This window comes from Syngnathus floridae, chromosome 2, assembly GCF_059516105.1.
Source record: "Syngnathus floridae isolate MCC-2025c chromosome 2, RoL_Sflo_1.0, whole genome shotgun sequence".
Classification (NCBI taxonomy): domain Eukaryota; kingdom Metazoa; phylum Chordata; class Actinopteri; order Syngnathiformes; family Syngnathidae; genus Syngnathus; species Syngnathus floridae.
The window spans coordinates 11333748-11359576 of NC_142414.1; the positions used below are offsets into that span (position 1 = coordinate 11333748).

Consider the following 25829-nt stretch of genomic DNA (forward strand, 5'->3'; position numbering starts at 1 on the left):
AGTTGAAAAGTAATAATCGTGTTGACAAGCTTCAAGTGCACACAATTTTGGATTTTGAGTGGTGAAATATTTTACGACATTTTATTCTACAAATACACTTGTAAAAATGATACATTTAACCTAAGTAGAGAACCTTGGAAAAGTTATGTTTTACAGTCAAATGTACATAATGTAAATGCTCCATAAAAATAAACGTTCATATGTCGAGGACGTCAAGGAGCACTTGATGCTATGATACAAACAAAAGTCCACCACCTGTCAGTTATTGTGTTGTTGTTGTCTTCTGAGAATGAAGCATCCCATCCTTTATACATGTATATACAATGTACCAATGAATGGACAAAAATCAGGAAAATAACCTCAGTGCTTCATTTGTCATTCAGACATTATGAAGAGTCCATCTTGCACTTCTTTGTCAGTTGCCAGTTGAATCTGGAGTAAGCTAATGCAAGATGGCTTTTTTTTTAAGGCTTCAGGAAACCCATCCATCAGCAAAGCAAATTATGGTGAAAGCTCCTCAGTATCTGTAGAACCCCACCACACTTATTTTTTTTAAATTCTACTATCACTTTTTCTTCCACTACTACTTAAACAGCCAATAAGGGACATGATGCACAGCAAATCTTAAGAAGAAAACAAAAGGGTCAGGGTGGGCTACAGGTTTCTGTGTCCATCTTGCGTAGCGGCTGAGGTCACATCCACACGCCATTTTCAAGGCCCATTTCCGTTGGGTTATCTTGCCACGTTTGTCAATCTGCTCCTGTAGCGAGTCAAACAGTAGAACATTACCATTAGAGTGTAACTACACTTCATCTTACATTTCAAGACACACAAACTACCTTTAGTAGTCTTGTGAGTGTTGCCCTCCCCTGCTTGGCCGCAGAGCGACTGCTCAATTTTCTCGTTACTTCCTCTCGGGTGCGGCTCCAAAGGGGAGGAGCCTAGTGGCGGCGGCGGCTCAGCTGCCGCTGCGGGTTTTGAAGTAGACACTCGTTCTGGTCGAGTTGCAGATTCCTTGGTGGCCAACCAGTGTCTCACCAGATCTGTTGTCAAACCAGTCACCTTTGCCAGTTCCTGCAACTGCAGCCGGAGGGACCAGTGTTTAATGCTGCTCATTTCACTCAACATTTGCACAATAAAAACATATGCAAATGAATCAATTCAATGCAACTTGGCACAGGAACAGACACACTTTCTCTCCTGAAGTACAGAAGTGTTGGATGTGATTCACAAACTTTTACCCTATAATCTGAATTCATAGATTTATTTCTGAATACAATTTATCATGCTAAATCAACTTTTTGGAGGTTTAAGTTAAAATACTGATTGTTTTCCTCCATTCACTCATCTTGGAGCATTCCTGCTCATTCCTCCTGTTGAAGCAGCAGCCCCGCCCAATCCAAGAATACGCCCGAGTTCCCCCCCCCCCCCCCCCCCCCCCCCCCCACTGTGCCATGTCATCATAATGTGAGGAGCCACCAGCGTAAACACACACCCAGTTTCTCAGAGCAGCTGTCCCTGCAACTTGAGTTGATATTTGGTTGTTTTCATTTTGGAGTGTCAAATTTGATCATTTTGACAAATCCCCTGTAGTGTGCTCAAATATTAGTCATTGTGTTTGGTTCATTTGGTTTGGTTTTCTACGTATATGTAGTTTTGAGATCTCCTACTTTATGGGTGATCACTAAACACATCTTGAGTCTACTGACCAACCTGTGCGAGTACAGCAGAGGCCGGGTTTAAACGAATTTAGTTCTGGATTAGATAACTACCAGAATGACTCCTATTTCAGAGGAAACTTTGACCCACTCGCTAACTCGTACCTGTGACTCTTCCTGGCCGCCGCAGCTGTCGAGGTGGGCCTGAAGGAAACGCTCATTATCCTGGTGGAGGTCTTCGTCCAGAGCCGTGTTCTGGTACGCCTCCAACCACTTGAGCTGGCTGTTCTTCTGCATGTAGCGACAGTCCCCGAACCAGCGCACCACGTCGGGCCGGGGCAGCCCCGTGCCTGAGATGAGCTCGTCGTACTGAGCGGCGCTGGGCCACTGGGTTCGCGCGTACACTCGCTTGAGAAGGTGCAACTGCTCGGCCGTCTTCTTCCCTCTAAGAACGGCCCCTTTGACGGCGGGCGTTGGCGCCGGGTTCATAGACACGCTGGATTGAGAGCTCGCCCCGTGGCCGTCCACCGCCTCGTCCTCGAGTTTTCCGTTGGCTTCGGTAACCTTAAGCATCTTTAGATTGATCTTAATCGGGTTGACTTTGAGTTCGCCTGAAATGTCGTCGTTTAGTCCCTCATCCCCGTTGACTTCCGCCCCAGCGCCCGACGCCCGCGCCGTCTCCTCTTTCCGTCTTTCAGACGCCGCTGCTTTCTTCCTCCTCTCGGTGAACCAATTGTGTATCTCCCTTCTGGTCATCTTTGTTTCACTTCGCAATCGGTCCACTTCTTCTCCTGACGGTTCGGCAGCCTGAGCGAAGCTGGCCTCCAGCGCTTTGATCTGAATAAAAAACATCAGTCAAGAACAGTGACAACTCATTCAATGCCATTGATTAGCAGTTTTACCAAACGATTTTCTCTCTCTCTTATATTTTAACCAACTGGGTTTTGTGTTTTATGATTGGATGCCGTAGAGCAGGGGTCGACGATCAATTAATTCTGGTCAAGACGCTCGTCCCGGTCACGTGACATGTTTCCCCGGTCGCGCCGGCAAAGTTAGCAAAAATGATTTTTATTTTGAAAAATATCAAACATTTTGGGGATTCTCTCCCAATTACATCCGTCGGTACACCTGTGTCTCTTGACACAGGTGAATTCTGGTCAAGACGCTCGTCCCGGTCCCGTCCCGAAGCTAGCTAGCAAAAGTGAGTAAGTAAAAGAGATATTTGGAAAGAGGAAAAGGCCCAATGTGGAAACAGAAGAAGAGGATACAACTTCCAAGGAAACGAAAACTGGATTAAAATCAAGGCAGAATATCCCGATCGCCACGAAAGCGCTGAAAACCCTGCTTCCCTTTCCAACGGGATTTTCTGCGGCTACAGCGACCAAAACAAAGCTACGGAGCAGATACTTCATGGTGAGTTTGATTTTGATGTGCTTTGTATTCGTTTTTATGCCAGTCGTGTCATTTTATTTCATCGTATTTATATATTTCTTATAAATGTATTATTTATTTATATAAAGGCCGGTCCGCGAAAATATTTGACATGTAACCGGTCTGTGGCACAAAAAAGGTTGGGGACCACTGCAGTAGAGGGCTTGTGGCAAATATGTCATGTCCCGTGAGTCTGAGTGTTCTTATTTAGTTTGTGAATGCGAGTTTGCGAGTAGGGGAATGGAGAGAGACTGTGAGGGAGCATATGGAGGTGCTGTTCCTGTTTCAATGGAGTAATTGTCAACTGTTTTTTTGGTTGTTAATACACTTGAGTTCACCAATATGTTTGTGTACGTTGGCCAACCCAACGAATTGTGTCACTATACACTATTAGTCAGATTTATTCATGGTATTCTAAATTTCAGAATTTACAAATTCATAATGCTAAAACTGTACATCTAGAAATGTTCCTTTGTTGAGCAGTGTAATCTGTGTTTTCTTTGTTTTGTGGCCATGCGCTCACCTGGTGGGGTTCTCTCTCCTTGTAGCGGACAATGGTGAAATCAGGAGATGGTGACCTGGGTAGTTTGCGCGAGGGCGTGGAAGGGGATGTGGGAGTGTGCGTTGACGTCGGGCTCAGAGGAGCAGAACTGTGCTGCGGCGTTTTAGCGCCGCCATTTTCAGACAGATCGATAGGCCCAGGGCTGCCCTCATCACCGGCCGTTGCCCCGCTCCCTGACGACGACTTGTTTGGCCCACCCGGGCCGGAGCGCGGGCCCTTGAGGTTACGGAGATGGTAGCGTCTATCGCTGAACCACTTGCGGACTTCGCGCACCGTCAATCCCGTCAGTGAGATGAGGCGGTCCACCTCCTCCTGGTCGGGATAGGCATTGTTCAGAAAACTGTCCTTGAGAGTGCCGAGCTGCTCCTGGGACTTCTTGCCCTTGCAAAAGCCAGGGTCCAGGAAGGTGTTGATACCGCGAGAGCCGCCTGCCACGGGAGACGGCGACGAGGATTTGGAGGAGGGCGAGGAGGCTTCGTCCATTTTGAAGGAATTGCTCGTGCTCGGATCCGCGTCATCCGCACCGGCGTCATTTTTGTTCCCGCCACTGCCTGTGTTTTTGCTCTTTTGCCCGTTGCTGTCGTTTGTGCTGCTGCTGCCGTTCGGAGACTTGCTGTCTGCGACGACTTTGGTGTGATATGCACTTTTACTGACGTCGCTTTTGTTCTTTCCGTTGCTGTGGCATTTCACATTGCCACCGCTCACCTTTGCATTGCCATGATTATTACTACCTAGAGTCAGGTTAATGACACTAGCTTGAGTGTTGCTGCTAATGACGTTGCTCGCAGACGCTCCTCCACTCCTGCTGCTCTTACTGCTGCCAATGATGTTGGTTCCCGAACTGCCGCTGGCCACCGAGCCCACCAATATACCGGTGCCCTTGTCGGCCACAGGGGCCGCAGCGGGCCGGGCCTGCATCGTAGGCCGGGCCGCTGCCTGGGGCTTGGGTGTGACAGCTAGCGCCACAGGGGTACCGTTGACCTGAATGCCGTTGGCCATCATGGGCTGCGTGACGATGACCCCGCCTTGGCTAATGAGAGACCCCTGCAGGATTTGAGGGATCCCAGTGGCCCCCAGGACCGTGATGGTGTGCGGAGCCTGACTCTGTGGCTGATTGTGTGCGCTAGTGGAAGCGGTTTGTATGACAGTGTTAAACATTTTCCTCCTGGCCTCCTCGATCTCCTCAGGAGACCAGCTGATGCCTTGTTTAAGTCGTTGCGCTGTGAACCAGATCTTGATCTGCTCCTCTGGGAACTTGGTGACCACAGTCAGATAGCAGAGCTCCGCCTTTGTGGGATACGGGAATTTGCTGAAAGAGGTCTTCAAAAAGGAGGAGGAGTCCATGGAGGCATTGTAGGTGGGTATGCTGCTCAAAGGAATCATCACCTGGATGGGAACAGTCGAGAACGTGAACACAAAGTTTGCATGCAGACTGGCGTCCATGTTCAATGAACTAGAATTGAAACGAGCATTACTTTGGGGAGATTCTTAGAAGATGAGGCATCAGTGGAAACTGTGGTCAAAGATGACTGGTGAAGGCTTTTGTTCTGAACAGAGAGCACCTATAAATACATTGGATTAGTGGTGCAACAATTAAACCACAGCAAGTCATTGTTTAGAGACCTTAACTTCACTTAAAAATTCACTTAAAAGTGTCCAAATCTTTGGAATTTCAGTGTTTAACCAGTAGCTATTCTGAGTGAACCAACCTGTGCGATGGGGGTCTTGAGCACCGGTAACGCTCCAGACCCATTGACGATCTGAATGGCTGAGGGGAGTGTGACCTTGGTTGCTCCATTGTTGTGGACAACTGTGGGCACGTGAGCGCCTTGGGCCACTGTGACAGTCTCCTTTTTCTCAGGCTCCTTGGAGCCAGATAAGGAGTGCGCATCCGACAAAGGCTGGGACATTACAATCCGTTTGAGCTCCGATTTGCCCTTCAGCATCTTCATAATTGGGGTTTTGGTGATGGAAATCTCATTATCTTTGCCTTCATCTGACCCGGTTGCTATTGTCTGCTCCACCACTGCCCTCCTATCCCTCCTTCTCAGCTGCAGAGGGCAGTTGAAGGTGCTGGGGTGAATCCTGGCATTATGAAGGGCGAGGCCTTCGAATTTAAGCGCCGAAAAACCGCAGTTCACGCAGAGGAAGCTCGGGTCTGAACGGAATTCCGGGTGCCCGGCGTACACGTGGTCTAAGAACAAATTAAGGTCGTAGGTTTCAAAGTTGCAAGGCTTGCAGATGTATGTCCCCGTGTCGTCTACGACAGGGTCTGCTGTCTCTAGTTTGGGCGAGAGCGCCAGGTCCGGCGGGCTGCGCCTGCCGCCGCCTCCGGAAATCGTAGTTTGCCGCTGGAGAACTGGAATGTCCGCTTCGACGTCCTCAAAGTGCCGTATGATCTTGCTGGGGATCATACAAGGTATTGTGGACTTCCTTTTGCTGGCCATGGTGTGGCCACACGGCGGGGAGCGTCGCTCAAATAACTGCCAGTGGGGGTGTGATCGGGAGGATGGGTCGTTGCTGGCAGCCTATAGGCCGGGCGTGGAGGGAGGGACAGCGCGCAGCACGTCCGTACGTCTACTTGGAACTTTCATGGTAGCCTGGAGGGGAAATGTGGAGATCACAAAACATTTGGGTGGTTACATTGAACGAAAAACACAACGAGCATAGCAACTTGTTCAGGAGGGTTGCTCGTGTGCATTAAGTAGACAAGCTTAATCGTAAAAACAAGCGGAGGGTACTAGCAATTAACGTGATGGCTTTCTCTACACTAAAAGCAATCAAACCTCCAAAGGGAAGCTCATTAAAGTGAATTTTTCCAACAACTCGACTTTTTCTTCACCAAAGCGGGATTGCTCCCGTTTGACCCACTCCTTCCCCTCCCCCGTGCCGCTATGTCTCACTTCCCCACAATCGTGACCCTACCACCCTTTCCACTCCCCATTTAGAGAGAGAGAAAACAAAAACGAGTCCTTGCACATCTTGACAAATATTGGGACAACCGCCACCGCTCACCTTACGGCTCTACTCATCATCTGTCGTTTGGGAACATCCCTCAGCTTGCTGGTAGTTTTGTTGCTACAACTGAGTGAATATTTTCCTCCATATCCGAGGCTTCCTGGGAGGAGTTTCACCATCCCTCCTTCGCTTGCTCCCTCCTTCCCTCCCCCAGGCGAGGCACTGGGCAGAGGTGACCCAAAATCCTTCTCAAGTAAGAATTATGTCACCTTAAAATAATGACTCCAATAAACGTAAAAAGTAGTCCTCGTAATAATTACTTGAGCAAGGGTTACTATTAAAAAAAAAAAAAAGAATTGTGTTAACTGGTGACTAACCTGATTATTTTTTAAATAGAGCACAAATGTCAAATAGGCAAGATTATGCTAGAGTATACACAAATTGAAATATGTGCAGGGTTTTGACTCGGGGGTGACGTCCTGCGGCTGTGGGTTACGTTATGGCTCGAGATGGTGCAAATGCCCTCTGCCAAACCTCAAGTTTTTTTTAGGTCAGTTTGCTTTTTAACATGAGTGGTATGTGGTTTGTCATTTAAGTAAATGTAGCTGGTTACTACGCACCTCTGGCAATGTACCGGAAGATGGTTCTGAGACAATGGCTCACCAATTTGAGTGGTAAATTCAAAAGACTCTCCAAGTCCTGCCCCTTATTACACAAGGCACACTTGCTGATAGATATGACAAATCAAAACATTGGCCAAGTCACAAACCTGTCCTTCTCCAAACACCGTCAAGACCTTCCTTCTGCCTTTCTCTTGCTGCCACAAAGTAAACACGCCAAAAGTTATAGCAAGAGAAAGGTCATGGTAGGTTAATTTCAGACACGAGTTGACGATCACTCCGCAGGGACGCTACTCTTTAACACGCCAACATCAGTTCCCTTCATTGAAATGCTAAAACGTTGGTTCACACCGCTTGAGAACAGAATTGGCTTCCATTTGATAAGAACCCGACAATTTCTTCCCCCATGCCATTAGCCGCCACATCGTGCGGAACTTGAGGGAGCAAACTGGCAACTGAGATTTGGTTGGGTTGAAGGAACGTGACCCCTTCGAGCATCCCCGGGGGAGAGTCCCTCTCTTGTCTTGGCTGTTCCGCACCCCTCCTACTACCCTGCCATTCACTTCTGCATCAGGGGGCACCGCGCTGCCAAGGCGGACTGGTCACATGACCGTAACAAAGGCTTCTGGGTGGACAGTCTTGGTCATCCATTACACGACTTTGTCGGGTGGGACCAGCGCGAGCGAACCATGGGGGATGGGGAGCCGCTTTGGGGTGTTAACTGTCGTGGAGGAAGCGCAGAGGTGTTTCACAGAGGAATTTTGCCTACCCGATACCCCCCTCCAACCGCCGCACCCTTCTCACCCCCGCTCTTCGACGCCCCTTTCTTACTCCAAACTACAATCATGCAGGACTCCACCCAACTTCGACACCCCCCCCCCTTTCCCTCCTCGCTGTTCTTGCTCAGACTGGATTATTCCAAGCCAAGAAGCTCCTCAGTCGGAGGACATAAACTAAAGTTTGTCTTCACACACATATTTTTAGATTAAGTAAATGTATTTGGGGGGGTATAAAATCCAGTGCAATGAGCAGAGCTACAAAATTGTGCCGCAAAGATTTGCTTAATTAGGGCTCACGCTATAGGCCTCAGTCAGGTGAGGATACAAACAAAGCAATATGCAGGCTGCGCTATGAACAACACCGCCCCCCCCCCCCCAACCCCAGCCGGCCTGTTGACTCATGGAGTATGAACGCAACGTCATCAAATTGGACGTCACAAGTGTCGATGGCGTCTTTGGGTCTGAGTGGCAGCATTTGCATGTGTGGCTTTCCTGTGCGATTTTGAAAGAAGCCATGGGGAGGTGGGGGGGCTGGGAGAGCAAGGCCACATATGTGCTCACGTTCGTATGCGTGTAGGGTGCGGGGGTGGCTGCCTGCGTGCCAGTGAGTGCGTGTGAAGCTTGTTTACGAAGCTTGCGAGTCGGCTCGTTTTCCTGCGGGTGAGATTCGCAGTTCTGCCTGTGACACAAAGAAATCTTTTTCTCCTGCTGGTCATTCAACAACCATTTGGTGATTCCGCACAACGTGACCTCTTTTCATCCCTCGGTCTGACTTTTGCGCAGGCCTCGGCTAGATCCGCAAAGTATAAGCCAATTATAGCGCACGCTACTCGAAAGAAGGCGGCACGGAAGGGCCATGAAAATACCCGTCACTAAGCAGCGGACACACTCGTGCTGATGACAATGCTGTGCTTACGAGATGTCCTATGTATGCTGTTTGCTTGTTTACTTGCTTTCAAGCTTCCTCGCTTGTCCTTTTACGTCACTCGGATACCCCCCCACCCCATCCGCCTCCATTTCCCTTCTGGCCCTCCCTTCTTTCCCAGTGTTCCTCCCCCTCCTCCTTCTCGTAGCATGCTTGGCCGAAGGAGACAGGTCGGCAGCGCCACTGGTGTGTTACTGTCCCCATGGCAACCACCTCCTACCCCTTCACCCCAACCACTAGCACTACCCACTGGCAGTTCAGGCACACAAAATGGGTGTGTGAACCACGCACACAGGCAAATTCATTGCGGCTACCAAAGTTTGTTTTGTTTGAAGCCGCATTTGGAGCATCCTTGGATTGCTCTTATTTTAGTACTCTTTCCCAGATGGGTGCGGTCGCCAGGTTAAATTTTTGGCCGGAGATGATACTGACTCTTCCTGATGACCACATGCCTCAGTGCCCTGCCTTGGTTACGTCTCACTCTCTTCCCGTGTAGAATGAATAAAGCTTCTATCTATCTTTGGGCTTGGTCTTCAGTGAACTAAGTTGCACTGAAATTAAAAAAAAAAAAAAAAGAGCTAAAGCCCAGTTTATTTAACTTCCCTTTGTTTATCAACTTAAGAGTTCTTTACAGTTGCTCTTTTGGCGACATTTGCAAGTCTCTGAGAGATTTGCTTTATTCGTCCATGACTCTAGCTCAACATTGGCAACTGTGAAACCCTCAGTTTCCTACTGGCCCAGTCTATCCTCTCTGAGCGACTCAGGTCACAGAGCAGATGGCTGTGTGGGCTGCAAAGGGCTGCAGTGCTGTGGCCTCTGTCGGGGCGTGCAGAACTGGGCTGCTGAATAGAGAGTGACACAGAGTGAGTGAGAGAAGGAGAGAGAGGAAAAATGGCGTCGCATCGTGCTCTGCGCTGTCCAACCTAAAATGGCTGACATCGCACACGGGTTGCTAACCAGCCGAGCAGAACGCGGGCTGCCGCCACTGACCCAAACCTGCTTGCGTCGGATGTGGGAGTGAATCAGCATGCTCTTGGCAAGACTTTAGAAAGCTCTTGACAAGCAGTTGATGCCGAGCTGGTTTTCAACTCGGTAGAGAAATATGCGAAAACATTGTCGGCATGACAGTGGGGAGGGAACGTGACGTTGCTGAAAGAATGGCACCGTGAACTTGACTTCCTTGTCGAAGCCTTGAGTGAAGACTGAGGGTACAATTCAAACAGACATATCGCTCATTCACTCATCCTCTGCAAGGTGAAATCCGAAGCCCGCAAAGTGTGGAAAGAGTTGTAAGTATTTTATGAACTTACGGCTAAAGAAAACTCTGCAAGCTCGAGGTACATCTGTGTTGTCGTACATATGCTGGTTTGGGCCTTCACAGCACTACAATCTGATTCCAACATTGAGTCATCGGCACTAATGTCACCGTGGGTGAACCTTTAAATTCCCCAGAGTCACACAGTCATGACAACATATGATTCATCACCGAGCCAGCATGCTAACTTATCGTTGGCTACGGGGCATCACAATCAAGCCGCTTGGACTTAAACATAAAACAAGAAGCAAAAGATGATGATTAAAAAAAAGGCATAAGATTATTTGCAAAACATTTCAAAGGAGCCGCTGTTTGTTATTCTGATTAGAAGAATCGCAAAGGGTAATATTAATATTATAAACCATGTTAATGAAAAGTTAAGTTTGGAGATGAAAGGAGCACAAGGTAAGACGGCAATTTGCAAAACGTTTAAAAAAGGCAACTATGCGTGTCATTCCAATTGGAAAACTTAAATTATTTTTCATAGTACAGTACACACAAAAGGGCAACGATTTCTATAGTGTGGTAGGAGTACTGCCGGCTTTCTCTAGTGGTGTGCAAAAGACTCATTTAAAACACAAAATATAATCAATGACAGTGGAACCCGTAGATATGAGGTGTGTACAGAACATTAAAGCTTTTTTTTAAAGTTAAGTTGTTTTCAAAATAACTGTGCAATAAATTTTAACGGAATCGTTATGTAATATTTGTTTCTTTTCCTGTTGATCGTATGACCAGCATTTGTTTGCTCGCCAATTTTGTGTTTGCGATCGGGAAGATTCTCTATTCAAACACTCATTAGGCAGCACAACAATACAATTCAGTGGATGATGTCACAAGAAAACTGGATCTATATTCGTGTAGGGTTGTTTGTATATATCACAGTGGCTTACAATAATAAATATCCTAGTTCAATTTGTACAAATCCAACTTCTGCCATCTTCACCAAGGAACACTGCGGTACTCAAGTATTTTTGGAGGTTGTGTATCAAAAGCCTATTCACAAAACTTTTAATGAGTGTCATTAAACTGGGACAATTTTATTCATAGTATATTTTAGGTTGGAATAATTAAATCTGTTGGAAATTATACAGTGTCCCCAATTATCAGCCTGCATAATAATAATAATAATAATAATAATAATAATAATAATAATAATAATAATAATAATAATCTGAAATGGAATGGGAACAACCGAATGGGAACGTCATCGCCATCACACATTTCCCATTACGATGCGTGTTCATCCTCCTTCCGCTCAACTTAGGCAGGCGGAGTGAGTCCCAACTTCGTGGACACGACGATGATACGCGTATTGGAACCTTGGTTCTCGCAGCACAGAGTGGGGAGAAAAAATATAGAAAGACAAAAGTCCTCAGCTCTCGAACAACCCTCTCCACCCACCCCCCGTCGGCTGTCGCCATTTTAAGCAGGCGACGTACGGTGCAGCTGGCCGGAGAAGGTGGACGCGAAGTTGGGCGAAGGCTGAACCGGCAGTAGAAGAAATGCAGATCGGGAACCGGCACTCACCTCACGTTGTCGGCGCACGTCGTTGAGGCAAACAAAACACACACCCTAAAAAGTTTTCAATGGTAGCAGCTCAGCGGAACCAACACACCGACGGCAGGTCGGCGCCTCATTGATGGTAACTTGCTGGAGGAAGCTGCCCCGTCCATCGGCCGATCGTCAAGACGCGTGGAGCCCCGTCGCTCGCGCCCGCGACCCTGCTTCGTTCGGTTCGAGCTTGTTGTTTTATTTCGAGTGGTTCCAGTGTGTGAGCAGCCAATGGAGGGAAGGAAAATACGGCGGACGTCGAGAGGGAAGAGGCGAGCACGTGACACGCATACGTCACTGACGGTGGAGTTGGCGTGAGAGCGTGAAGAGGCGAAGAGCCCCAGTGAGAGGAAGCGGTGTCCCGCCGTCATTCGAACCCACATTCATCGGACTTGTCGAGGCCCAACGTACCGGCACTGTTCAACTGCATGAAGTACGGCTAAAATTACCATGAACTCACCTGTCTCTCCAGGTGACCTCTCTTAAAGACACAGGCCCATACCAGTCATACTTTCTTCATTCAGTTGGCAATCAAAAACGCAAAAGTCTATTTGCGTTTCAATCAAGCACAAGAACCACTCATTAAAGTTTCGCCTGCACCAGGGTTGTCAACATTTGCATCTGCCATCAAATTTGGCATGTCACACTTCAAGTTTTGCAACCTACCAAATTTGCGACAGTTGTTTTTTTATTTCGACTTTGCAGTGCTTCTGTGACATTTTCTGTCCCAATTAGGGTTTTAAATATATTTGTTTTGTTTGAAATTGTGTTCAAAGACCTTTACAAGTTATTGAAGTGCTTCAAATTCTATTTTGTGGAGTTTGAACGTTCTCCCTGAGACCGCATGGGTTTTCTCCGGGTTCTCCAGTTTCCTCCCACGTTCCAAAAACATGCATGGTAGCCCACTCCAAATTGTCCAATCCTACCAGCCAAAGACTGCTGGAATAGGCAACGGCATGCTCGCGGAAGGATGGGTGGGTTGGCGGATTAGGGTTGGATTAGGTAGGTAGGTAGGTAGGTTAAGGAAGTCATTGGGATGGACGAATGGATGGGATGAATAGATAATTGCACATCCACCACAGTAGGTGGCACTATTCATTGAGTCACATGCTCTGTCCAAATTCAAAGGCTGAATTTGAAGTAACTTCTGCTGTGCCTTGCCTGTATGTTGGTGTTCAAATTCACGCGGCCTTCAAATCCGGCCTTCGTTTCCATGGAGATGTGCCCAGATTTTGGATTACACTTTTGTAGCCTTGTAGCCTTGGCTCTTCTGCTCCGCTCCTCTTTGACATGTCTTTTCCCCCACCCTATCAAATTGCTGCCATCTTGCAGCGGTATAAAAGAGTCGCTAGCCCTGTTCAAATTCACCACGGTTTAGGGTAAGGGTGCTCAAGTCTGGTCTTTGAGAGTCCCTATCCACAAATACTGGTCCGAGGAAAAATCACAAGCGCTTTGGCAAGAATGCAAAGTGGGAACAGGTTTTGGGTATTTGTCTGTGATGGTACAGTATTTAAATGGAGCATAGAGAAGAAAAAAAAATCCCTTCAAAATTTGCTAGTTAACTTTGAAGCTTGATATCCTGAGGGATTATATTTTTTTGTCGAGCTGTTATACTGGGGTTGAAAATAGTTCCGTGTTAGGCGCAACGGCAAAAAGGATCTTATGTAACTCATCGCCTATCCAAATAACCCGTTTGCCAGTTTACCAGGTAAACAGCCAAACGAAATTCTAATATTTACTTCCTATGTCGTTGCAACTGATGCAACTGATACTTTACTTGAACTTCAGACTCACCAGCCACCTCTAAATTCAAAACATAGAAATGGGTAACGTGGCAAATAAAATATTTGGGTATAAAAAAGTACGAGGGTAATAATAATTGTAAAGGTTATAAAAAGTAGGTTCGGGTTTCAAACTTGGGTGAGAGTTTCAAAACAGTGGATTAGGGTTTTAGAGTGTTAGGGTTTCAGCGTTTCGTCTTCACACTAATAAAAGTAGGCATCTCAATTGTGAGCTACTGCATTTTTCAAACATCCTTGCAGTCTACTCATGTGGCTTTTGGGGGCTACCGAGTGATCTCAGGGATCGTGTTGATGACCCCTGCCACAAAGTATCTTCAGGCAGTTGACGTGGCTCCAAATCCACCTGTCCAGAAAGTGCATGTCAGGCTGACAAACGGATATCGGTGGTGTTGTATCGGAGTATTTGTTTGCCCCAGGCTGAATACTAGGACAGAGCTGCAATATCAGCACTTGTTTTGTTTCATCCCTATATCTGCAAGGAGTTCTACCTGAGGATGCTAGTGTTTCTCTATAGATGAAACAGAATGCATTTCATTTATTCATTTATTTATGGGGAAATATGACATCTGTATTGTGTAACGTTCGTAGGGCCAGCATTGGTTTACATTTATTGACCACTTGATGTCGCTCTATATTTTCTGAATCTTTTTTGGCAACAGAAACGTTCGGACGTCACACTAGCTGATTGGGTAACTCTGGCTGGGGTCAAAGTACATTGCGCATGCTCAGTCAGCCTTAAAAGGCTAGCGTCCGAAATCTGTCAGATCAGCGCACTGTCTTAACTTAATAGCTTACTGACTTGCTTCCATTTACTCGGCGCCAGATACTTAAATCTACTATAAAGATCCTTTAGTTTGTAACATTTGTTTTTCTACGCGTGTGGCGTAAAGAATCAGTAAAGAATGACGAGCAGCTCGAAGCGGAAAGAAGAAAATCATTTGCTGAATGGGGGTGTCAAACAGTCCACATGGAGCAAAGCGTTCAACAGTAATGCCATTTGGGAGGGGAAGGTCAGTCAGCAGCGCTTTTCAACTCTAACCTGTCGTGTGGTCGGATTTTGTTTTGCGCAAAACACCTGCTTTATTGTCCATTGCATTATGAGCGGATAACATTGTATTGCAGCTATGTTAAAACGATTCGTAATACGTATACTTAAATCAAGCGAGGATCATATTTTGAGTAACGTTTTCATTTGCCGAATGCAGACTTGGTTTTGTATTCCCAAAGAAATCGCTTCATATGTTTTTTTTATTTTATTTTTACGTCTTTATCAGCTTTTTTACTCAATGACAAAACGAAAGAAAGGGTCCACTAATCAGCAACTGTAAGTGAAGCCGTAAACCTTGTAATGAAAAGACAAAGTAAAAACAATTTTTGTGTGAGCTACTGGAACCGACCGTAATTTCCTGAGAGCAATCTCAAGGGATGAATAAAGTTAAGTCTAAGTATACTATTGTGTCGATACAATGTAACCCCATTCAGTTTTACTCATAGAAAGTGAAACAGGAAAAACAAATAAGGCACCCCAAAAAATTCAGTTTTACTCATAGAAAGTTAAACAGGAAAAACAAATAAGGCTCCCCAAAAAATGGCCCTATGTCATGCTGTGTTGAAGGATAAGAATAAAAGATTTGTTTTAAGGCGTTTTCCAAAATGTAGAGTAGAGTGCATTTATTGCCATTGTTCAACAGGTATACAACAAAATTGGGAGTGAATTGCACAACATTATATACATCTTTGAGGAGGTCTTTCTAAAGTTGGTTTCCTTCTGAACTGAGGTAGACCATGGTACCTCTATGATCAGCTGACCTGCAGCATTTCTCACCATGCAATACGTGAATTTGATGCATGAGTATTATTAGATAACTATTAGGAACAAAACATGTTACTTAACCGATTCATCAAGAAAAAAAAAAATTGTGATGTGCTGTGGGGATTTAATTGAAAACGCACCATTACAGTTAATAATTTTTTTTTTTATATATATCTTTGCAGGATGAGTTTTTAGATGTGATTTACTGGCTCCGGCAAATCATTGCAGTGATCCTCGGTGTCATCTGGGGTGTTGCCCCGCTTAAAGGATTCCTTGGAATTGCCATGTAAGCATTCTTCAATCTGGAATTTCCTTCCTATTTTATCAGTTTGATGTGATGGGCTCATTTTCTTGTCACGTTTTTGCCTCATTAGATTCTGCATCATCAACGCTGGCGTCCTCTATGTCTACTTCAGCAGCTTTCAGCAAATTGACGAGGAAGAGTACGGTGGAACGTGGGAGCTCACCAAAGAAGGCTTCATGACATCTTTTGCTCTTTTTCTGGTGGGAGAATATTTCATGATGGCGTGGATAGACTTTCTGAAAAACATCTTTTAGGCTTGTAATATATTGAGCTTGGTTTATGAAAGCAGGATTATTTATTCGGTTGAATAAAAAATGTATATTGGATAAAATGGGATTGAAGCAGTTGCAGTCCTACTGAAGATTCGTTACATTCAGTATATTCTGGAACAAAATATATAATTATGGAGCAATGACAATTGTTCTTGTGTTAAGCTTGCCGTTGATGGACTCTGCTGTTAATGTCTCCCATTGTTTGTCCTTCTCAGGTGGTGTGGATTATCTTTTACACAGCCCTACACTTTGACTGAAAGGATTCCACTCAACATTTGATGCGAACATTAATGTCGACAAGCAGGGACTCTGTGACTGAAAGGGTGCCGGCGTACCCGCCAACAGTACGACTCCTCAGTGTGCGCTGCATAATGGGAATAGTTGGTTGAAGATCAACATGATAAAAATCAGTTTCTCTTGTTGCCGGGCTGCTTTTAACGAGTGACAAACATTCATTCTTACTCTCTTGTGTCGTTGTCACCATGTCTGACAAAACATGCAAAAAAAAAAAAAGAATAGTGGCTCTGGTTCTATTTCTGATGAATCAAAGTCTTGATAGAAAATGGAGTGTGGATGCTATCATGCCTGACCTATCTGCTGGAAAAAACATTTGTATTGCCATTTGTTAGAATATTCATTTCATTGTAGCCGTACGACTCCAGTGCTGGTCCCTCAAGTTTTAAGATGCAGGTAACAAAGCTCATTTTCATGACACTCATCCTGGAACCATACTGACACCCAATATTACTGCCTTTGCAATTTGATTGCTATTTTGTATTTGTTTTTCATCGCTTGTCCTGTCTATTTTGAGCAACATTCTCAGTTGGACCGCAGCACGGTGACGTTTATCATTTGTTCCAAGTGGGTTTTTACGAGTGGATGCATTTTAATATTGCTGTAACTCATTTTACCAGCCTAGATCCAAACCTGTCGTCACGATACAGTATTTGAATCATGATCTGTCCATCAAGCAAGGAGGAAACTGTTTTCTAATGTAAGCTAAACTTGGCCTGAGCACACTAAGACAAACTGTTTGTGTATTGCATTGTCGGTTATTAATAAATAGAAAAGAGGGTAGAAATAATTTAACGTAGCTTCCAGATCAGTCTTACCTCTTGTTTTGATATTAATTTAAAGTAAATTCTTTTCAATGAACCTGTTGTCAAATCCAAATCTCTGTACTTGCGTTACGTCTTGCAGGATGTAACGTTGCTAAGTATTTTCTAGTCGAGAACATTTGTTCTCAGTTCCTGCAAAGTTGTAATGAAACTGTTAGCCTAAATATGCAGATTGTGTGTTGAAACGATCGTGTTTTTCAGATCAAATCTTTTGGGAATCATTAAACATGGGCTTTATTTGGCCTCCATTTTCAATGAGATGGTCTGGTTTATTTTTAGCCTTTTTAAAACAAATGACGGAAAACAAAGCTCATCTCCTATTTTTAAGAAAATGAAAACTGAGAAGTCACAATTTATGAGGTGCAATAGAAGATTTAACAGCAGTTCGACAAGATTAGATAGACATACGGAGTATGTAAAAAGCACTCAAAAGTGCTGATTCAACTTTTGAAGTAAAAACTCTGAAATGTACCAACTCATTCATTGCTGTGGAGGTTTACCTGCCAAATAGTATTAATCAACCGTTTACTGCCACTTCAATATTTGCCAAGTGCGTCTTTCAAACGTGTAAGCGTGGTTTGCAAAATTCAGGCTGGTAAATGAAATTGCCTACAGATCCCTGTAGATGGCAGTGTTGCATCGTGTCGAATCTGAATTGGAAACCCTAACCCGAGTTTAGACCATGGTTTGAAACCCCAACACTGTGGGGACTGGAAGCTGTGCGGAAGGAATGGAACTTAAAAAAGATGTCCCTCTCTATACACAATACGAGAGATAATATAACACAATTAACAACAAAAGCAGAAACATTCCGGTTTAAGGCAACAATTATACTTCATGGCAGTGCTAAAAGAAATAAAAAAGAAAAGTAATAAAGACGGGGACATATTTGATTAATTTCCGTGAAATTTATTGTTCGAAAATTTATGAATGAATCTTCATCAATTGCAGTGCAAATTTTGGCAACGCTGACGTCAACGACCAACGAATACACGTTGTGACGTCAAATCCAAGATGGCGGGCACCCGTTCCACGATGAAATTTTGGAAGCCGGGTAAGTTAGTCTACATGAATGTTCGGCATCGTTTATAGTGTATACGACTCTATATTCACTCCCATATAGACATCTTTACAAGCCAGTCATCCTTGGCGAAACTTTAAGCCTCAATTCGGAATATGCGCGATATGTGCAGCCAGTCCTGCGGAAAGTCGCCTTTCAAATTAAAACATGGGGCGCAAAGTACAACGGGGAATAATTATTCGTCGTTCTTCGGATTATGCTTTGCATTGCATTCATTGGGTACGGTCAATCCGTTGACCCGCGTCCGTGTGTTTAGGGTCCGAGGCGCCTGGGATCTCCGAAGAACGTGAACTGAACACTGAGACCAGCGGTTCCACTGTCGTCTACAATCCCTTCATTGCACTCTCCATCGAGAAGCAAAGACAGAAGCTTCCCGTTTTCAAGGTGTCCCTAACACCTTAGTCATGTCCCCCTCGGCCCCAAGCCACTGTGTCTCATCGTGGACCAAATGTATTTGCAGCACAGAAACAACATCCTGTACATGGTCGAGAGCTTCCAGACGGTCATCATAGTCGGAGAAACTGGATGCGGGAAGACGACACAGATCCCCCAGGTAAGTGTAGCATCTTGACAACTTTGCAGTGATGCAAAATAATGTCTTAGTTGACAGTACAACAATACTCACAGACATACTGTATATAATTTATCCTCCATGAAAATAATGACTAATACTACATCAACTTTCTAAGTAGTAGGAGATGAAGTCTATTTTTGATTTGTGTCTGCATGATAGGTAACACTATCTACCTTCCGGTGGCTAAAGTGGGCTTTAAATCATGATGCACAAACAGTTTTAAGTCTTTATCTTTTATTTAATGTTTATTACTTTATGTTTATAAAAAGCAATATTATCGTGTGCTGTTTTTCCTTATAATGACCCCAAAAAGTTTTTTTTGAGAAGTTAGCTTGAACAGATTAATAGCATTTAACTTCATTTTAGTGGGGAAAGATAATATGAAAAACAAATGTTTTGCATCACGTGCATTTTTTTCCAATCAGCTGTGCTTAAGTGTGACTTATCGTCAACATGACCTCTTCTCCGTGGCGTGACCCGATTTGTGCTGTGTCAGCGCTCCTGCAACTTTGATGTCATTCTGCTCTGCTCATTCTGCAGCTATCTTTTTCAATTTGTCTCCCCTCAGTACCTGCTGGAGGCTGGCTGGGCGGCCGAGGGCAGGGTGATTGGTGTGACACAGCCTCGGCGTGTGGCTGCTATCTCTGTAAGAGCTCTGCAGATTTCTTATGATTTGCCCTTTTTTTGCCACAGTCTTTTCATTCAAGGAGGATTAGTTGAACACTCAAGGACGCGGCAGCCGCTATAAGCAGTTTTTGCATTTCCTTGATGCCAGGTGGCTGGCCGTGTTGCGGAAGAGAGAGCCGCCAGATTAGGACATGAGGTGGGCTACACCATTCGATTTGATGACCGCTCAGACCCTCAAGCAACAAGGATCAAGGTATTCCTGTTCATATGGTTAACTTATTTATAGAGTAGCGCCTCGAAACACGATTGACATTACTTAATGCCAACGCCAAATAGCATCTATGTTGCAACGGATTGAACACGAATGTAACAGCAGATGTAGACAGACAGTACAATAGTAATCAGTCATATATTATTTAATGCCGCTCTGATGAGCTGAAACATTAAACATTAATTTCTTTTTGTCTTACACTGCCTCCAGGTAGCTAAGGCAGCCACACCAGAAGGAGCTGCACAATGCCCAGCCAATAGATAGTGTGGCTTTAATGCTTTTGAATCCTATTTAGTTATATCTTTCTATGCTGCTTTCCTCATTGAAATACACATTACCATTTTTTTTTCCGGGTTCTACAGGATGGAACAAATTAATTGCATTATTGTTGACAATTTGCATTAGATTGTTTTGACAACTGCATGTCAAGCTACAACTGCATAGTACAGACAGAAGCTCATATTTTTGCGTCACTGTGGCTGTGGGCTTCAGTTCCTTACAGATGGAATCTTAATCCGGGAGATGATGGCTGATCCCCTGCTTAAAAAATACAGGTAGTGTCATGAACTGCAAAGTTGACCTTGCTTAATGGCTCAGAGCAGTTGCAAAGTTTCTGCTTTGCTTTCTTTCTCAGTGTCCTGATGCTTGATGAAGCTCATGAGAGAACCTTGTACACAGACATCGCCATTGGCCTGCTAAAGAAGGTATTACGCATTCAAAAATGTAACCCAAGGAACTTAAACTTGTGTACATTTAATAAAAAAATGACAGATCTGAGGCAGAGGTTTTATGGCCAAAAATTATATTTAATATTTTTGTAAATCATTGTAACATTATGCACAGTGTGAAGCTGTTACTCTTCTTGTCTCTTATCAAATGTTTTATGTGACGACACTAATATTGGTCCAATCATGATTGCCCCTGCCTTTGATTATTATTTTATATCTAGTTTTGATACACTGTTGCAAACGTTTCCAGCTCAGGTGCTTTGCATTTGCTGTAGGTGGAAAACTTTCTCTTGTTTCACTGTCACGAGGCTTCCAAATCTTTTTCTTCATCAGATCCAAAAGAAACGTCAAGACCTGCGTTTGATCGTGGCCTCCGCCACTCTGGATGCCAAGGTAATTAAGATGGACAGATATGCTGCAGTGGTGAAAAAAGTGGAAGTCATTGCCAGGTCAGATTGTGGTACACTGATAAGTGCCATACTGCACAAATGTTAATGTCAACTGAAACGTGCGTCTCGTTATTCAAGTGCAAGTTATTCAGTTTAATTTGGACATACGTTTCAGGTACAACTTGTTAAAAAAAAAAAAATGCATTAGTCATTATTTTCTTGCTCAGAGGTCGGACAGGAATTTTGATTTGTCTTGCTAACTGTACAATTGCTGCTTGCTGAAGAAATTCCACGAGTTCTTCAACCTGAACGAGTCTGGAGATCCCAGCAAGGACACGTGTGGCATCCTAACCGTGGAGGGCCGGACCTTCCCAGTGGATATTTTCTACACTATCAGGTAGTGACCACTATACAACCTTCAGACTTGAATCTTTCTACATGGAAGTCTCTCTGTTTGGTCCCCAGTCCTGTACCAGACTATGTGAAAGCCACCGTGGAAACTGTGATGAAAATACACGAGGCGGAGGAGGCTGGAGATGTGCTGGCGTTCCTTACTGGACAGGTTTGTGGCTTTGTTTCTTAATTCACATTACACATGTGCACGGACTCACTCTACTAGTACTGCAAAGAGTCACCGCCCAAGTACAGTTCAGTTGTATTGATCTTTTAAATACAGTTAATGTTTAGGCTTTCACACCCTGTGCTCATTCTTTTTCTTTCCGTCACATTGTCATTGTCTTGCGCTTTGGCTATGTCCTCTCAGGAAGAAGTGGAGAAGGTGGTGTCCCTTCTCGTGGAGCAGGCCAGGTCTATGTCACGGCAAGGCATGAAGAAACACCTGAGAATTTTGCCAATGTATTCCGGTTTACCTTATGCTGAGCAGATGAAGGTGTTTGAGCGGGTGCCTGCCACAGTTCGCAAAGTAAATCCACTGCCAACGGGCAGTTTTCTAGAATCGGTTTCATTTCATTTGATCCACTGTAGTTACGACTGCCTTTCACTTCTTCAAAATGTCTCGCTTCTTCCAGGTGGTGGTCGCCACTAACATAGCCGAGACATCCATCACCATCAACGGTATCGTTTTTGTCATCGACTGCGCTTTTGTAAAGCTCCGTGCGTACAATCCCAACACTGCCATTGAGTCACTGGTGGTGACGCCCATCTCCAAGGCTTCAGCCAGCCAGAGGGCAGGAAGAGCCGGCAGGAACCGACCTGGGAAATGCTTCAGACTCTACACAGGTCTGTTCTTTATAAGAAAACAAGAATTGCAATTTTGTCTTCTGTGAGCGTACTCGTGCGCTGAAATCGATGATTCTTTTCATCAGAGGAGGACTTTGAGAAATTGCCTGCGTCTACTGTGCCAGAGATGCAGCGCACCAACTTGGCTCCCGTTATCTTGCAGCTCAAAGCTTTAGGCATTGACAATGTTCTGCGGTTCAGTTTCCTTTCGGTGAGTGGAAAGACAAAATAATTATGTGATTTAAAGCATAAAATATGTAGTAACCTTCGAGTTGCATTTTTACAAATTGAAAGATTCCAAATACTGTTCAGAAGTTTCTCTCGCTCTCTTTTAAATTCCATACAGATAAAGAACCCTTCATACTCAGATTTACACCTTTTTTGGTAACTTGGTATCAATCTTAACTGGGAGGAACCAAAAATTCACTCAAACACCCAAGACAAGATTCAAATCCCTGAAGCTTTCACTTTAAATAAGAATCAATAATTATATTGGCAAGTAATAATATAATAACAAATAAAGTTGTAAAATGCAAGAAAAGGTTACAAACTTTATCTTGAAAGTATGACCTTTTTTCGACTGGAATTACTCATACGATCTTTTTTTTTTTTTTCTTTTAATCCCTCCCACAGCCTCCGCCAGCTCAGAGTATGGTTCAGGCTTTAGAGCTTCTTTATGCTCTTGGAGGTATGAAACTGACTTGCACTGAGAAGCTGTATTCCTTGTGTTCACCATATTCTGCATTTTTTTGGGGATTGTTGCAGTAATCATATAAAGAAAGCTTCCTCTTTATTTGTAGGCCTGGACAATTACGGACGTCTGACCGATCCCATGGGCATGCGGATGGCGGAATTCCCTCTCAGCCCCATGTTTGCTAAGATGCTTCTGGATTCTGGAAATTTTGGCTGCTCCAAAGAAATTGTGACCATTGCAGCAATGATGCAGATTCAGAATATCTTTGTTGTTCCGCCCAATCAGAAGAAAAATGCTGTGAGGAGACTATAAATAATAACAAATGTTGAAGTGGTTTCCGTATTTAACCATTTTCTGTCACCTCCCCCCCGCAGGCCCGTCAGCACAGAAAATTTGCTGTTGCCGAAGGAGATCACCTCACCATGCTGAATGTGTATGAAGCTTATATGAAGGTACAGTGAGTGGATAATTCCCGTGCAGGTCAGGAAGTCTGGAAGGTCTGGCCTCTATTTTTCCCCATTTGAATTCTGCAGCACCAGAAGAGTTCCAAGTGGTGCCAGGATCATTTTCTCAATTACAAAGGTCTGCAGCGTGCCGTGATGGTACGAGAGCAGCTGCGGCGCCTCATGACCAAGTTCAAGGTGGTGTGGACTTCTAGCGAAGGTACGCTGGGTTTATTAAGTGTTTTGTATGGCCTCGACTCACTTCTAGTAACCGCTTGCTTGCTTGCTTCATTGCAGGTGATCCTGATGTGATCTTGAGGTGCATCGTGTCTGGGTTTTTTGCCAATGCAGCTCGCATACACCACTCTGGTTCCTATAGGTAAACACTCTTTTCTAGAATGTATTTCTGACCATCCACCTTGGTGTTCTGCCTAAAGTGGTGTTTCCCAAGCCTTTTCTTTTTTTTTTTTTCCTCCTTGGACTAATGGCGTGAAATTGGACTCTTGAAATCGAAACATTGAAAACTTGCTTAGCACACGGTGGTTGTTTCATGTACATTGTTTATGACCCCAATGATATTCGTTTCTCCCTCAGGACTTTACGAGACGATCGTGAGCTTCACATCCACCCCAACTCTGTACTCTATGGAGAGAAACCACCAAAATGGTTAGTACATTTTTGTTGATGTCACAAATGTGGTGTCAAATACCGTGTTTTTTTGTTTTCCTCAAATTTTCTTGAGAAAATAGACACATGAAGTTATGTTTTTGGCAACACGGTTCTACCACAGGGTTGTCTTCAATGAAGTGTTGCAGACAAGCAAGTACTTCATGCGAGATGTGACGGCAGTGGAGTCGTCCTGGCTTGTTGAGTTGGCTCCCCACTTCTACAAGCAAGCTCAAGTAAGCCTAACTCGGCACATTTGCCTTGATTTATTTAAAAAACACGTGGTTAAATTGTAATTTATTGTTCAGTGTGTCCTGAAGATACACGTTCAATTTGTTCTGTGACAATGCTCATAACTCAAAGCATTTGTATCTCAAATTATTTTCAATACAACCTTGATGAATAGAATTTGACATTTTTACATGTCTGTCCATTCTCATCAGATCAGGTTGTAATTTATTGTTCTTTCTGCAGATGAAACCGTGATGGACGTGTGCTACTCAGTGTTGTTTTACTTGATCTTGCGTTCCTCACCTACTAACAGAATTACTTTTGTCTCCTTTCTCTTTCAGCATGGTTCCCTTGGCAGCAAGCGTTCCCGCATCCTCTAAACCTGCTCATCTTCCATGTAAATAAAGATGTAATACAGTATTTATTGATCATGTCTACGCGCACAACTGTGACCATGCTTGATAGCTCTCGCTTTTTGATAGTTATCTCCTTTGTATTAGATCCGTGCGCACACTAATGAATGTGAGATGAGGTCATACTTTGTACATAGTCAGAGAAGGCTCAGGTCCGGGAATCCTTGCAGTCTTGGCCATAGGCTTTGGTATTTTTCTTTTATTTTAGAATTTGTATTCGTTGGATACTGGATGATAAATTATGGGGAACAAATGAAATGTTGTGAATGGTTCCCATGTTGACACTGTTAATTCCTTTGCCCTCTCATAACCTAGGTGCCTTTAGGAACGTGACTGGTAACTTGACCTTCAGTTTATTTTTTTAATTTCTCAAAATGGTCCCATGATGACACTGTGAGAAGACAGACTTAACCCTTTGTGCAGCCTTTTCACCGTTGAGTGCCAATTTCCTTTCATTAATCTAGTTGTCATTTCATTCCTCTATGGATCGTGCAAAAACACATGAGCATTGTACATGTAAAACTGTGAAAACCAAACAAAGTGCTATTTGTCAGTATGGCGAATTATAATGTAGTCAAATGCACTCAGATGTAGCCGAAAGCCTCAAAAGAACTATTAAGCATTTACCAAACCCTTTCATTGATGGTTAGCCACCAGAATGTCCACAACCCTTAATTGTGTCATCTAGAAATGGGGTACTATATTTCAATAAACTGGCTTCTGTTTCGAATTAATAGTGCATGCACACTTAAAAAATGCTTTTGTTTTTAGGTTTTCCTCAATTTTCAGCTAAAACGACTCTATTACAAGTTTGCTGTGATATTACTAGAGTTGCCTCTAATTCGTGGCATTCAGAGACTTGCATGACTTGTACCATTGCTGTAGTTCCGTAAAACCAATCTCAGCCCAAAGAAGCACAACGTACAGTAACTAAGTGAACCAAACATTGCATGTTAAATGGCCTGATGCATATTCAAGTTGTCACCGGTATAAATTATTGTCACTTGCCGTTTCTTCTCTTACATCCTAAAATAAAACCCGAATAATGCATCATGCATGAAGTGTCAGTTCTATTCTTGGGCTTTTAGTCACTTGTACAGGTTAACCACTGGGTGTCACCGTTAGTCCACAAACGTGAAATATCCACACAGAGCATAAAGGCACCGGCATATAGCTGCTATTTATTACGCAAAATTGCATTGTTTTAAAAATATCGTGTAGTCAGTACAAATTGAAAATTAATTACAGAATATTTGTATAAAATAAGTCTTCGGCATGTATAATATTAGTTTGCTGTTGTTACTATTGCACATTATTCCAGTACACTATGTGTAGAAATTAGACATTTAAATATACATTTAT

At 44.1% G+C, this 25829-nt stretch overlaps 3 protein-coding genes across 3 annotated transcripts; 2 read left to right on the plus strand and 1 right to left on the minus strand.

Annotated features, from left to right (window-relative positions):
* Positions 1–45: 45 nt before the first annotated feature.
* zhx3b (zinc fingers and homeoboxes 3b) lies at positions 46–12227 on the minus strand. Its single transcript, XM_088369076.1, has 7 exons — positions 11779–12227; positions 5361–6251; positions 5127–5213; positions 3613–5037; positions 1824–2495; positions 840–1080; positions 46–760 (listed from the first exon to the last, which is right to left on the minus strand). Exons 2-7 carry the CDS (start codon positions 6096–6098, stop codon positions 750–752), a joined length of 3174 nt encoding a protein of 1057 aa, XP_088225202.1. The 5' UTR covers positions 6099–6251; positions 11779–12227; the 3' UTR covers positions 46–749.
* A 2085-nt stretch (positions 12228–14312) lies between these two features.
* On the plus strand, positions 14313–17369 carry rab5if (RAB5 interacting factor). Its single transcript, XM_088369084.1, has 4 exons — positions 14313–14614; positions 15600–15703; positions 15792–15921; positions 16209–17369. Exons 1-4 carry the CDS (start codon positions 14507–14509, stop codon positions 16248–16250), a joined length of 384 nt encoding a protein of 127 aa, XP_088225210.1. The 5' UTR covers positions 14313–14506; the 3' UTR covers positions 16251–17369.
* Positions 17370–18048: 679 nt separating this feature from the next.
* dhx35 (DEAH-box helicase 35) lies at positions 18049–25522 on the plus strand. The gene is made up of 21 exons (XM_088369077.1): positions 18049–18165; positions 18449–18576; positions 18653–18745; positions 19335–19412; positions 19542–19646; positions 20157–20218; positions 20299–20368; positions 20726–20785; positions 21066–21178; positions 21247–21343; positions 21545–21703; positions 21810–22020; positions 22107–22231; positions 22654–22708; positions 22821–23011; positions 23089–23166; positions 23248–23377; positions 23455–23536; positions 23752–23823; positions 23948–24059; positions 24396–25522. The coding sequence occupies exons 1-21, from the start codon at positions 18126–18128 to the stop codon at positions 24432–24434; spliced, it is 2100 nt and encodes a 699-aa protein (XP_088225203.1). The 5' UTR covers positions 18049–18125; the 3' UTR covers positions 24435–25522.
* The last annotated feature ends 307 nt before the right edge of the window (positions 25523–25829 follow it).

What these genes read in the sequence shown, in the direction of transcription:
- dhx35 (XM_088369077.1), top strand. Translation starts at nt 18,126, where the DNA reads ATGGCGGGCACCCGTTCCACGATGAAATTTTGGAAGCCGG. An exon ending in GATATTTTCTACACTATCAG is followed by an intron (nt 21,179 to 21,246) that starts GTAGTGACCACT and finishes TTTGGTCCCCAG; the next exon opens with TCCTGTACCAGACTATGTGA. An exon ending in ACTTCTACAAGCAAGCTCAA is followed by an intron (nt 24,060 to 24,395) that starts GTAAGCCTAACT and finishes TTTCTCTTTCAG; the next exon opens with CATGGTTCCCTTGGCAGCAA.
- zhx3b (XM_088369076.1), bottom strand. Translation starts at nt 6,098, where the DNA reads ATGGCCAGCAAAAGGAAGTCCACAATACCTTGTATGATCCCCAGCAAG. An exon ending in CTTCTAAGAATCTCCCCAAA is followed by an intron (nt 5,038 to 5,126) that starts GTAATGCTCGTT and finishes GTTCCCATCCAG; the next exon opens with GTGATGATTCCTTTGAGCAG. An exon ending in GCGGCCAGGAAGAGTCACAG is followed by an intron (nt 1,081 to 1,823) that starts GTACGAGTTAGC and finishes CTCCGGCTGCAG; the next exon opens with TTGCAGGAACTGGCAAAGGT.
- rab5if (XM_088369084.1), top strand. Translation starts at nt 14,507, where the DNA reads ATGACGAGCAGCTCGAAGCGGAAAGAAGAAAATCATTTGCTGAATGGG. An exon ending in GGATTCCTTGGAATTGCCAT is followed by an intron (nt 15,704 to 15,791) that starts GTAAGCATTCTT and finishes TTGCCTCATTAG; the next exon opens with ATTCTGCATCATCAACGCTG. An exon ending in CATCTTTTGCTCTTTTTCTG is followed by an intron (nt 15,922 to 16,208) that starts GTGGGAGAATAT and finishes TGTCCTTCTCAG; the next exon opens with GTGGTGTGGATTATCTTTTA.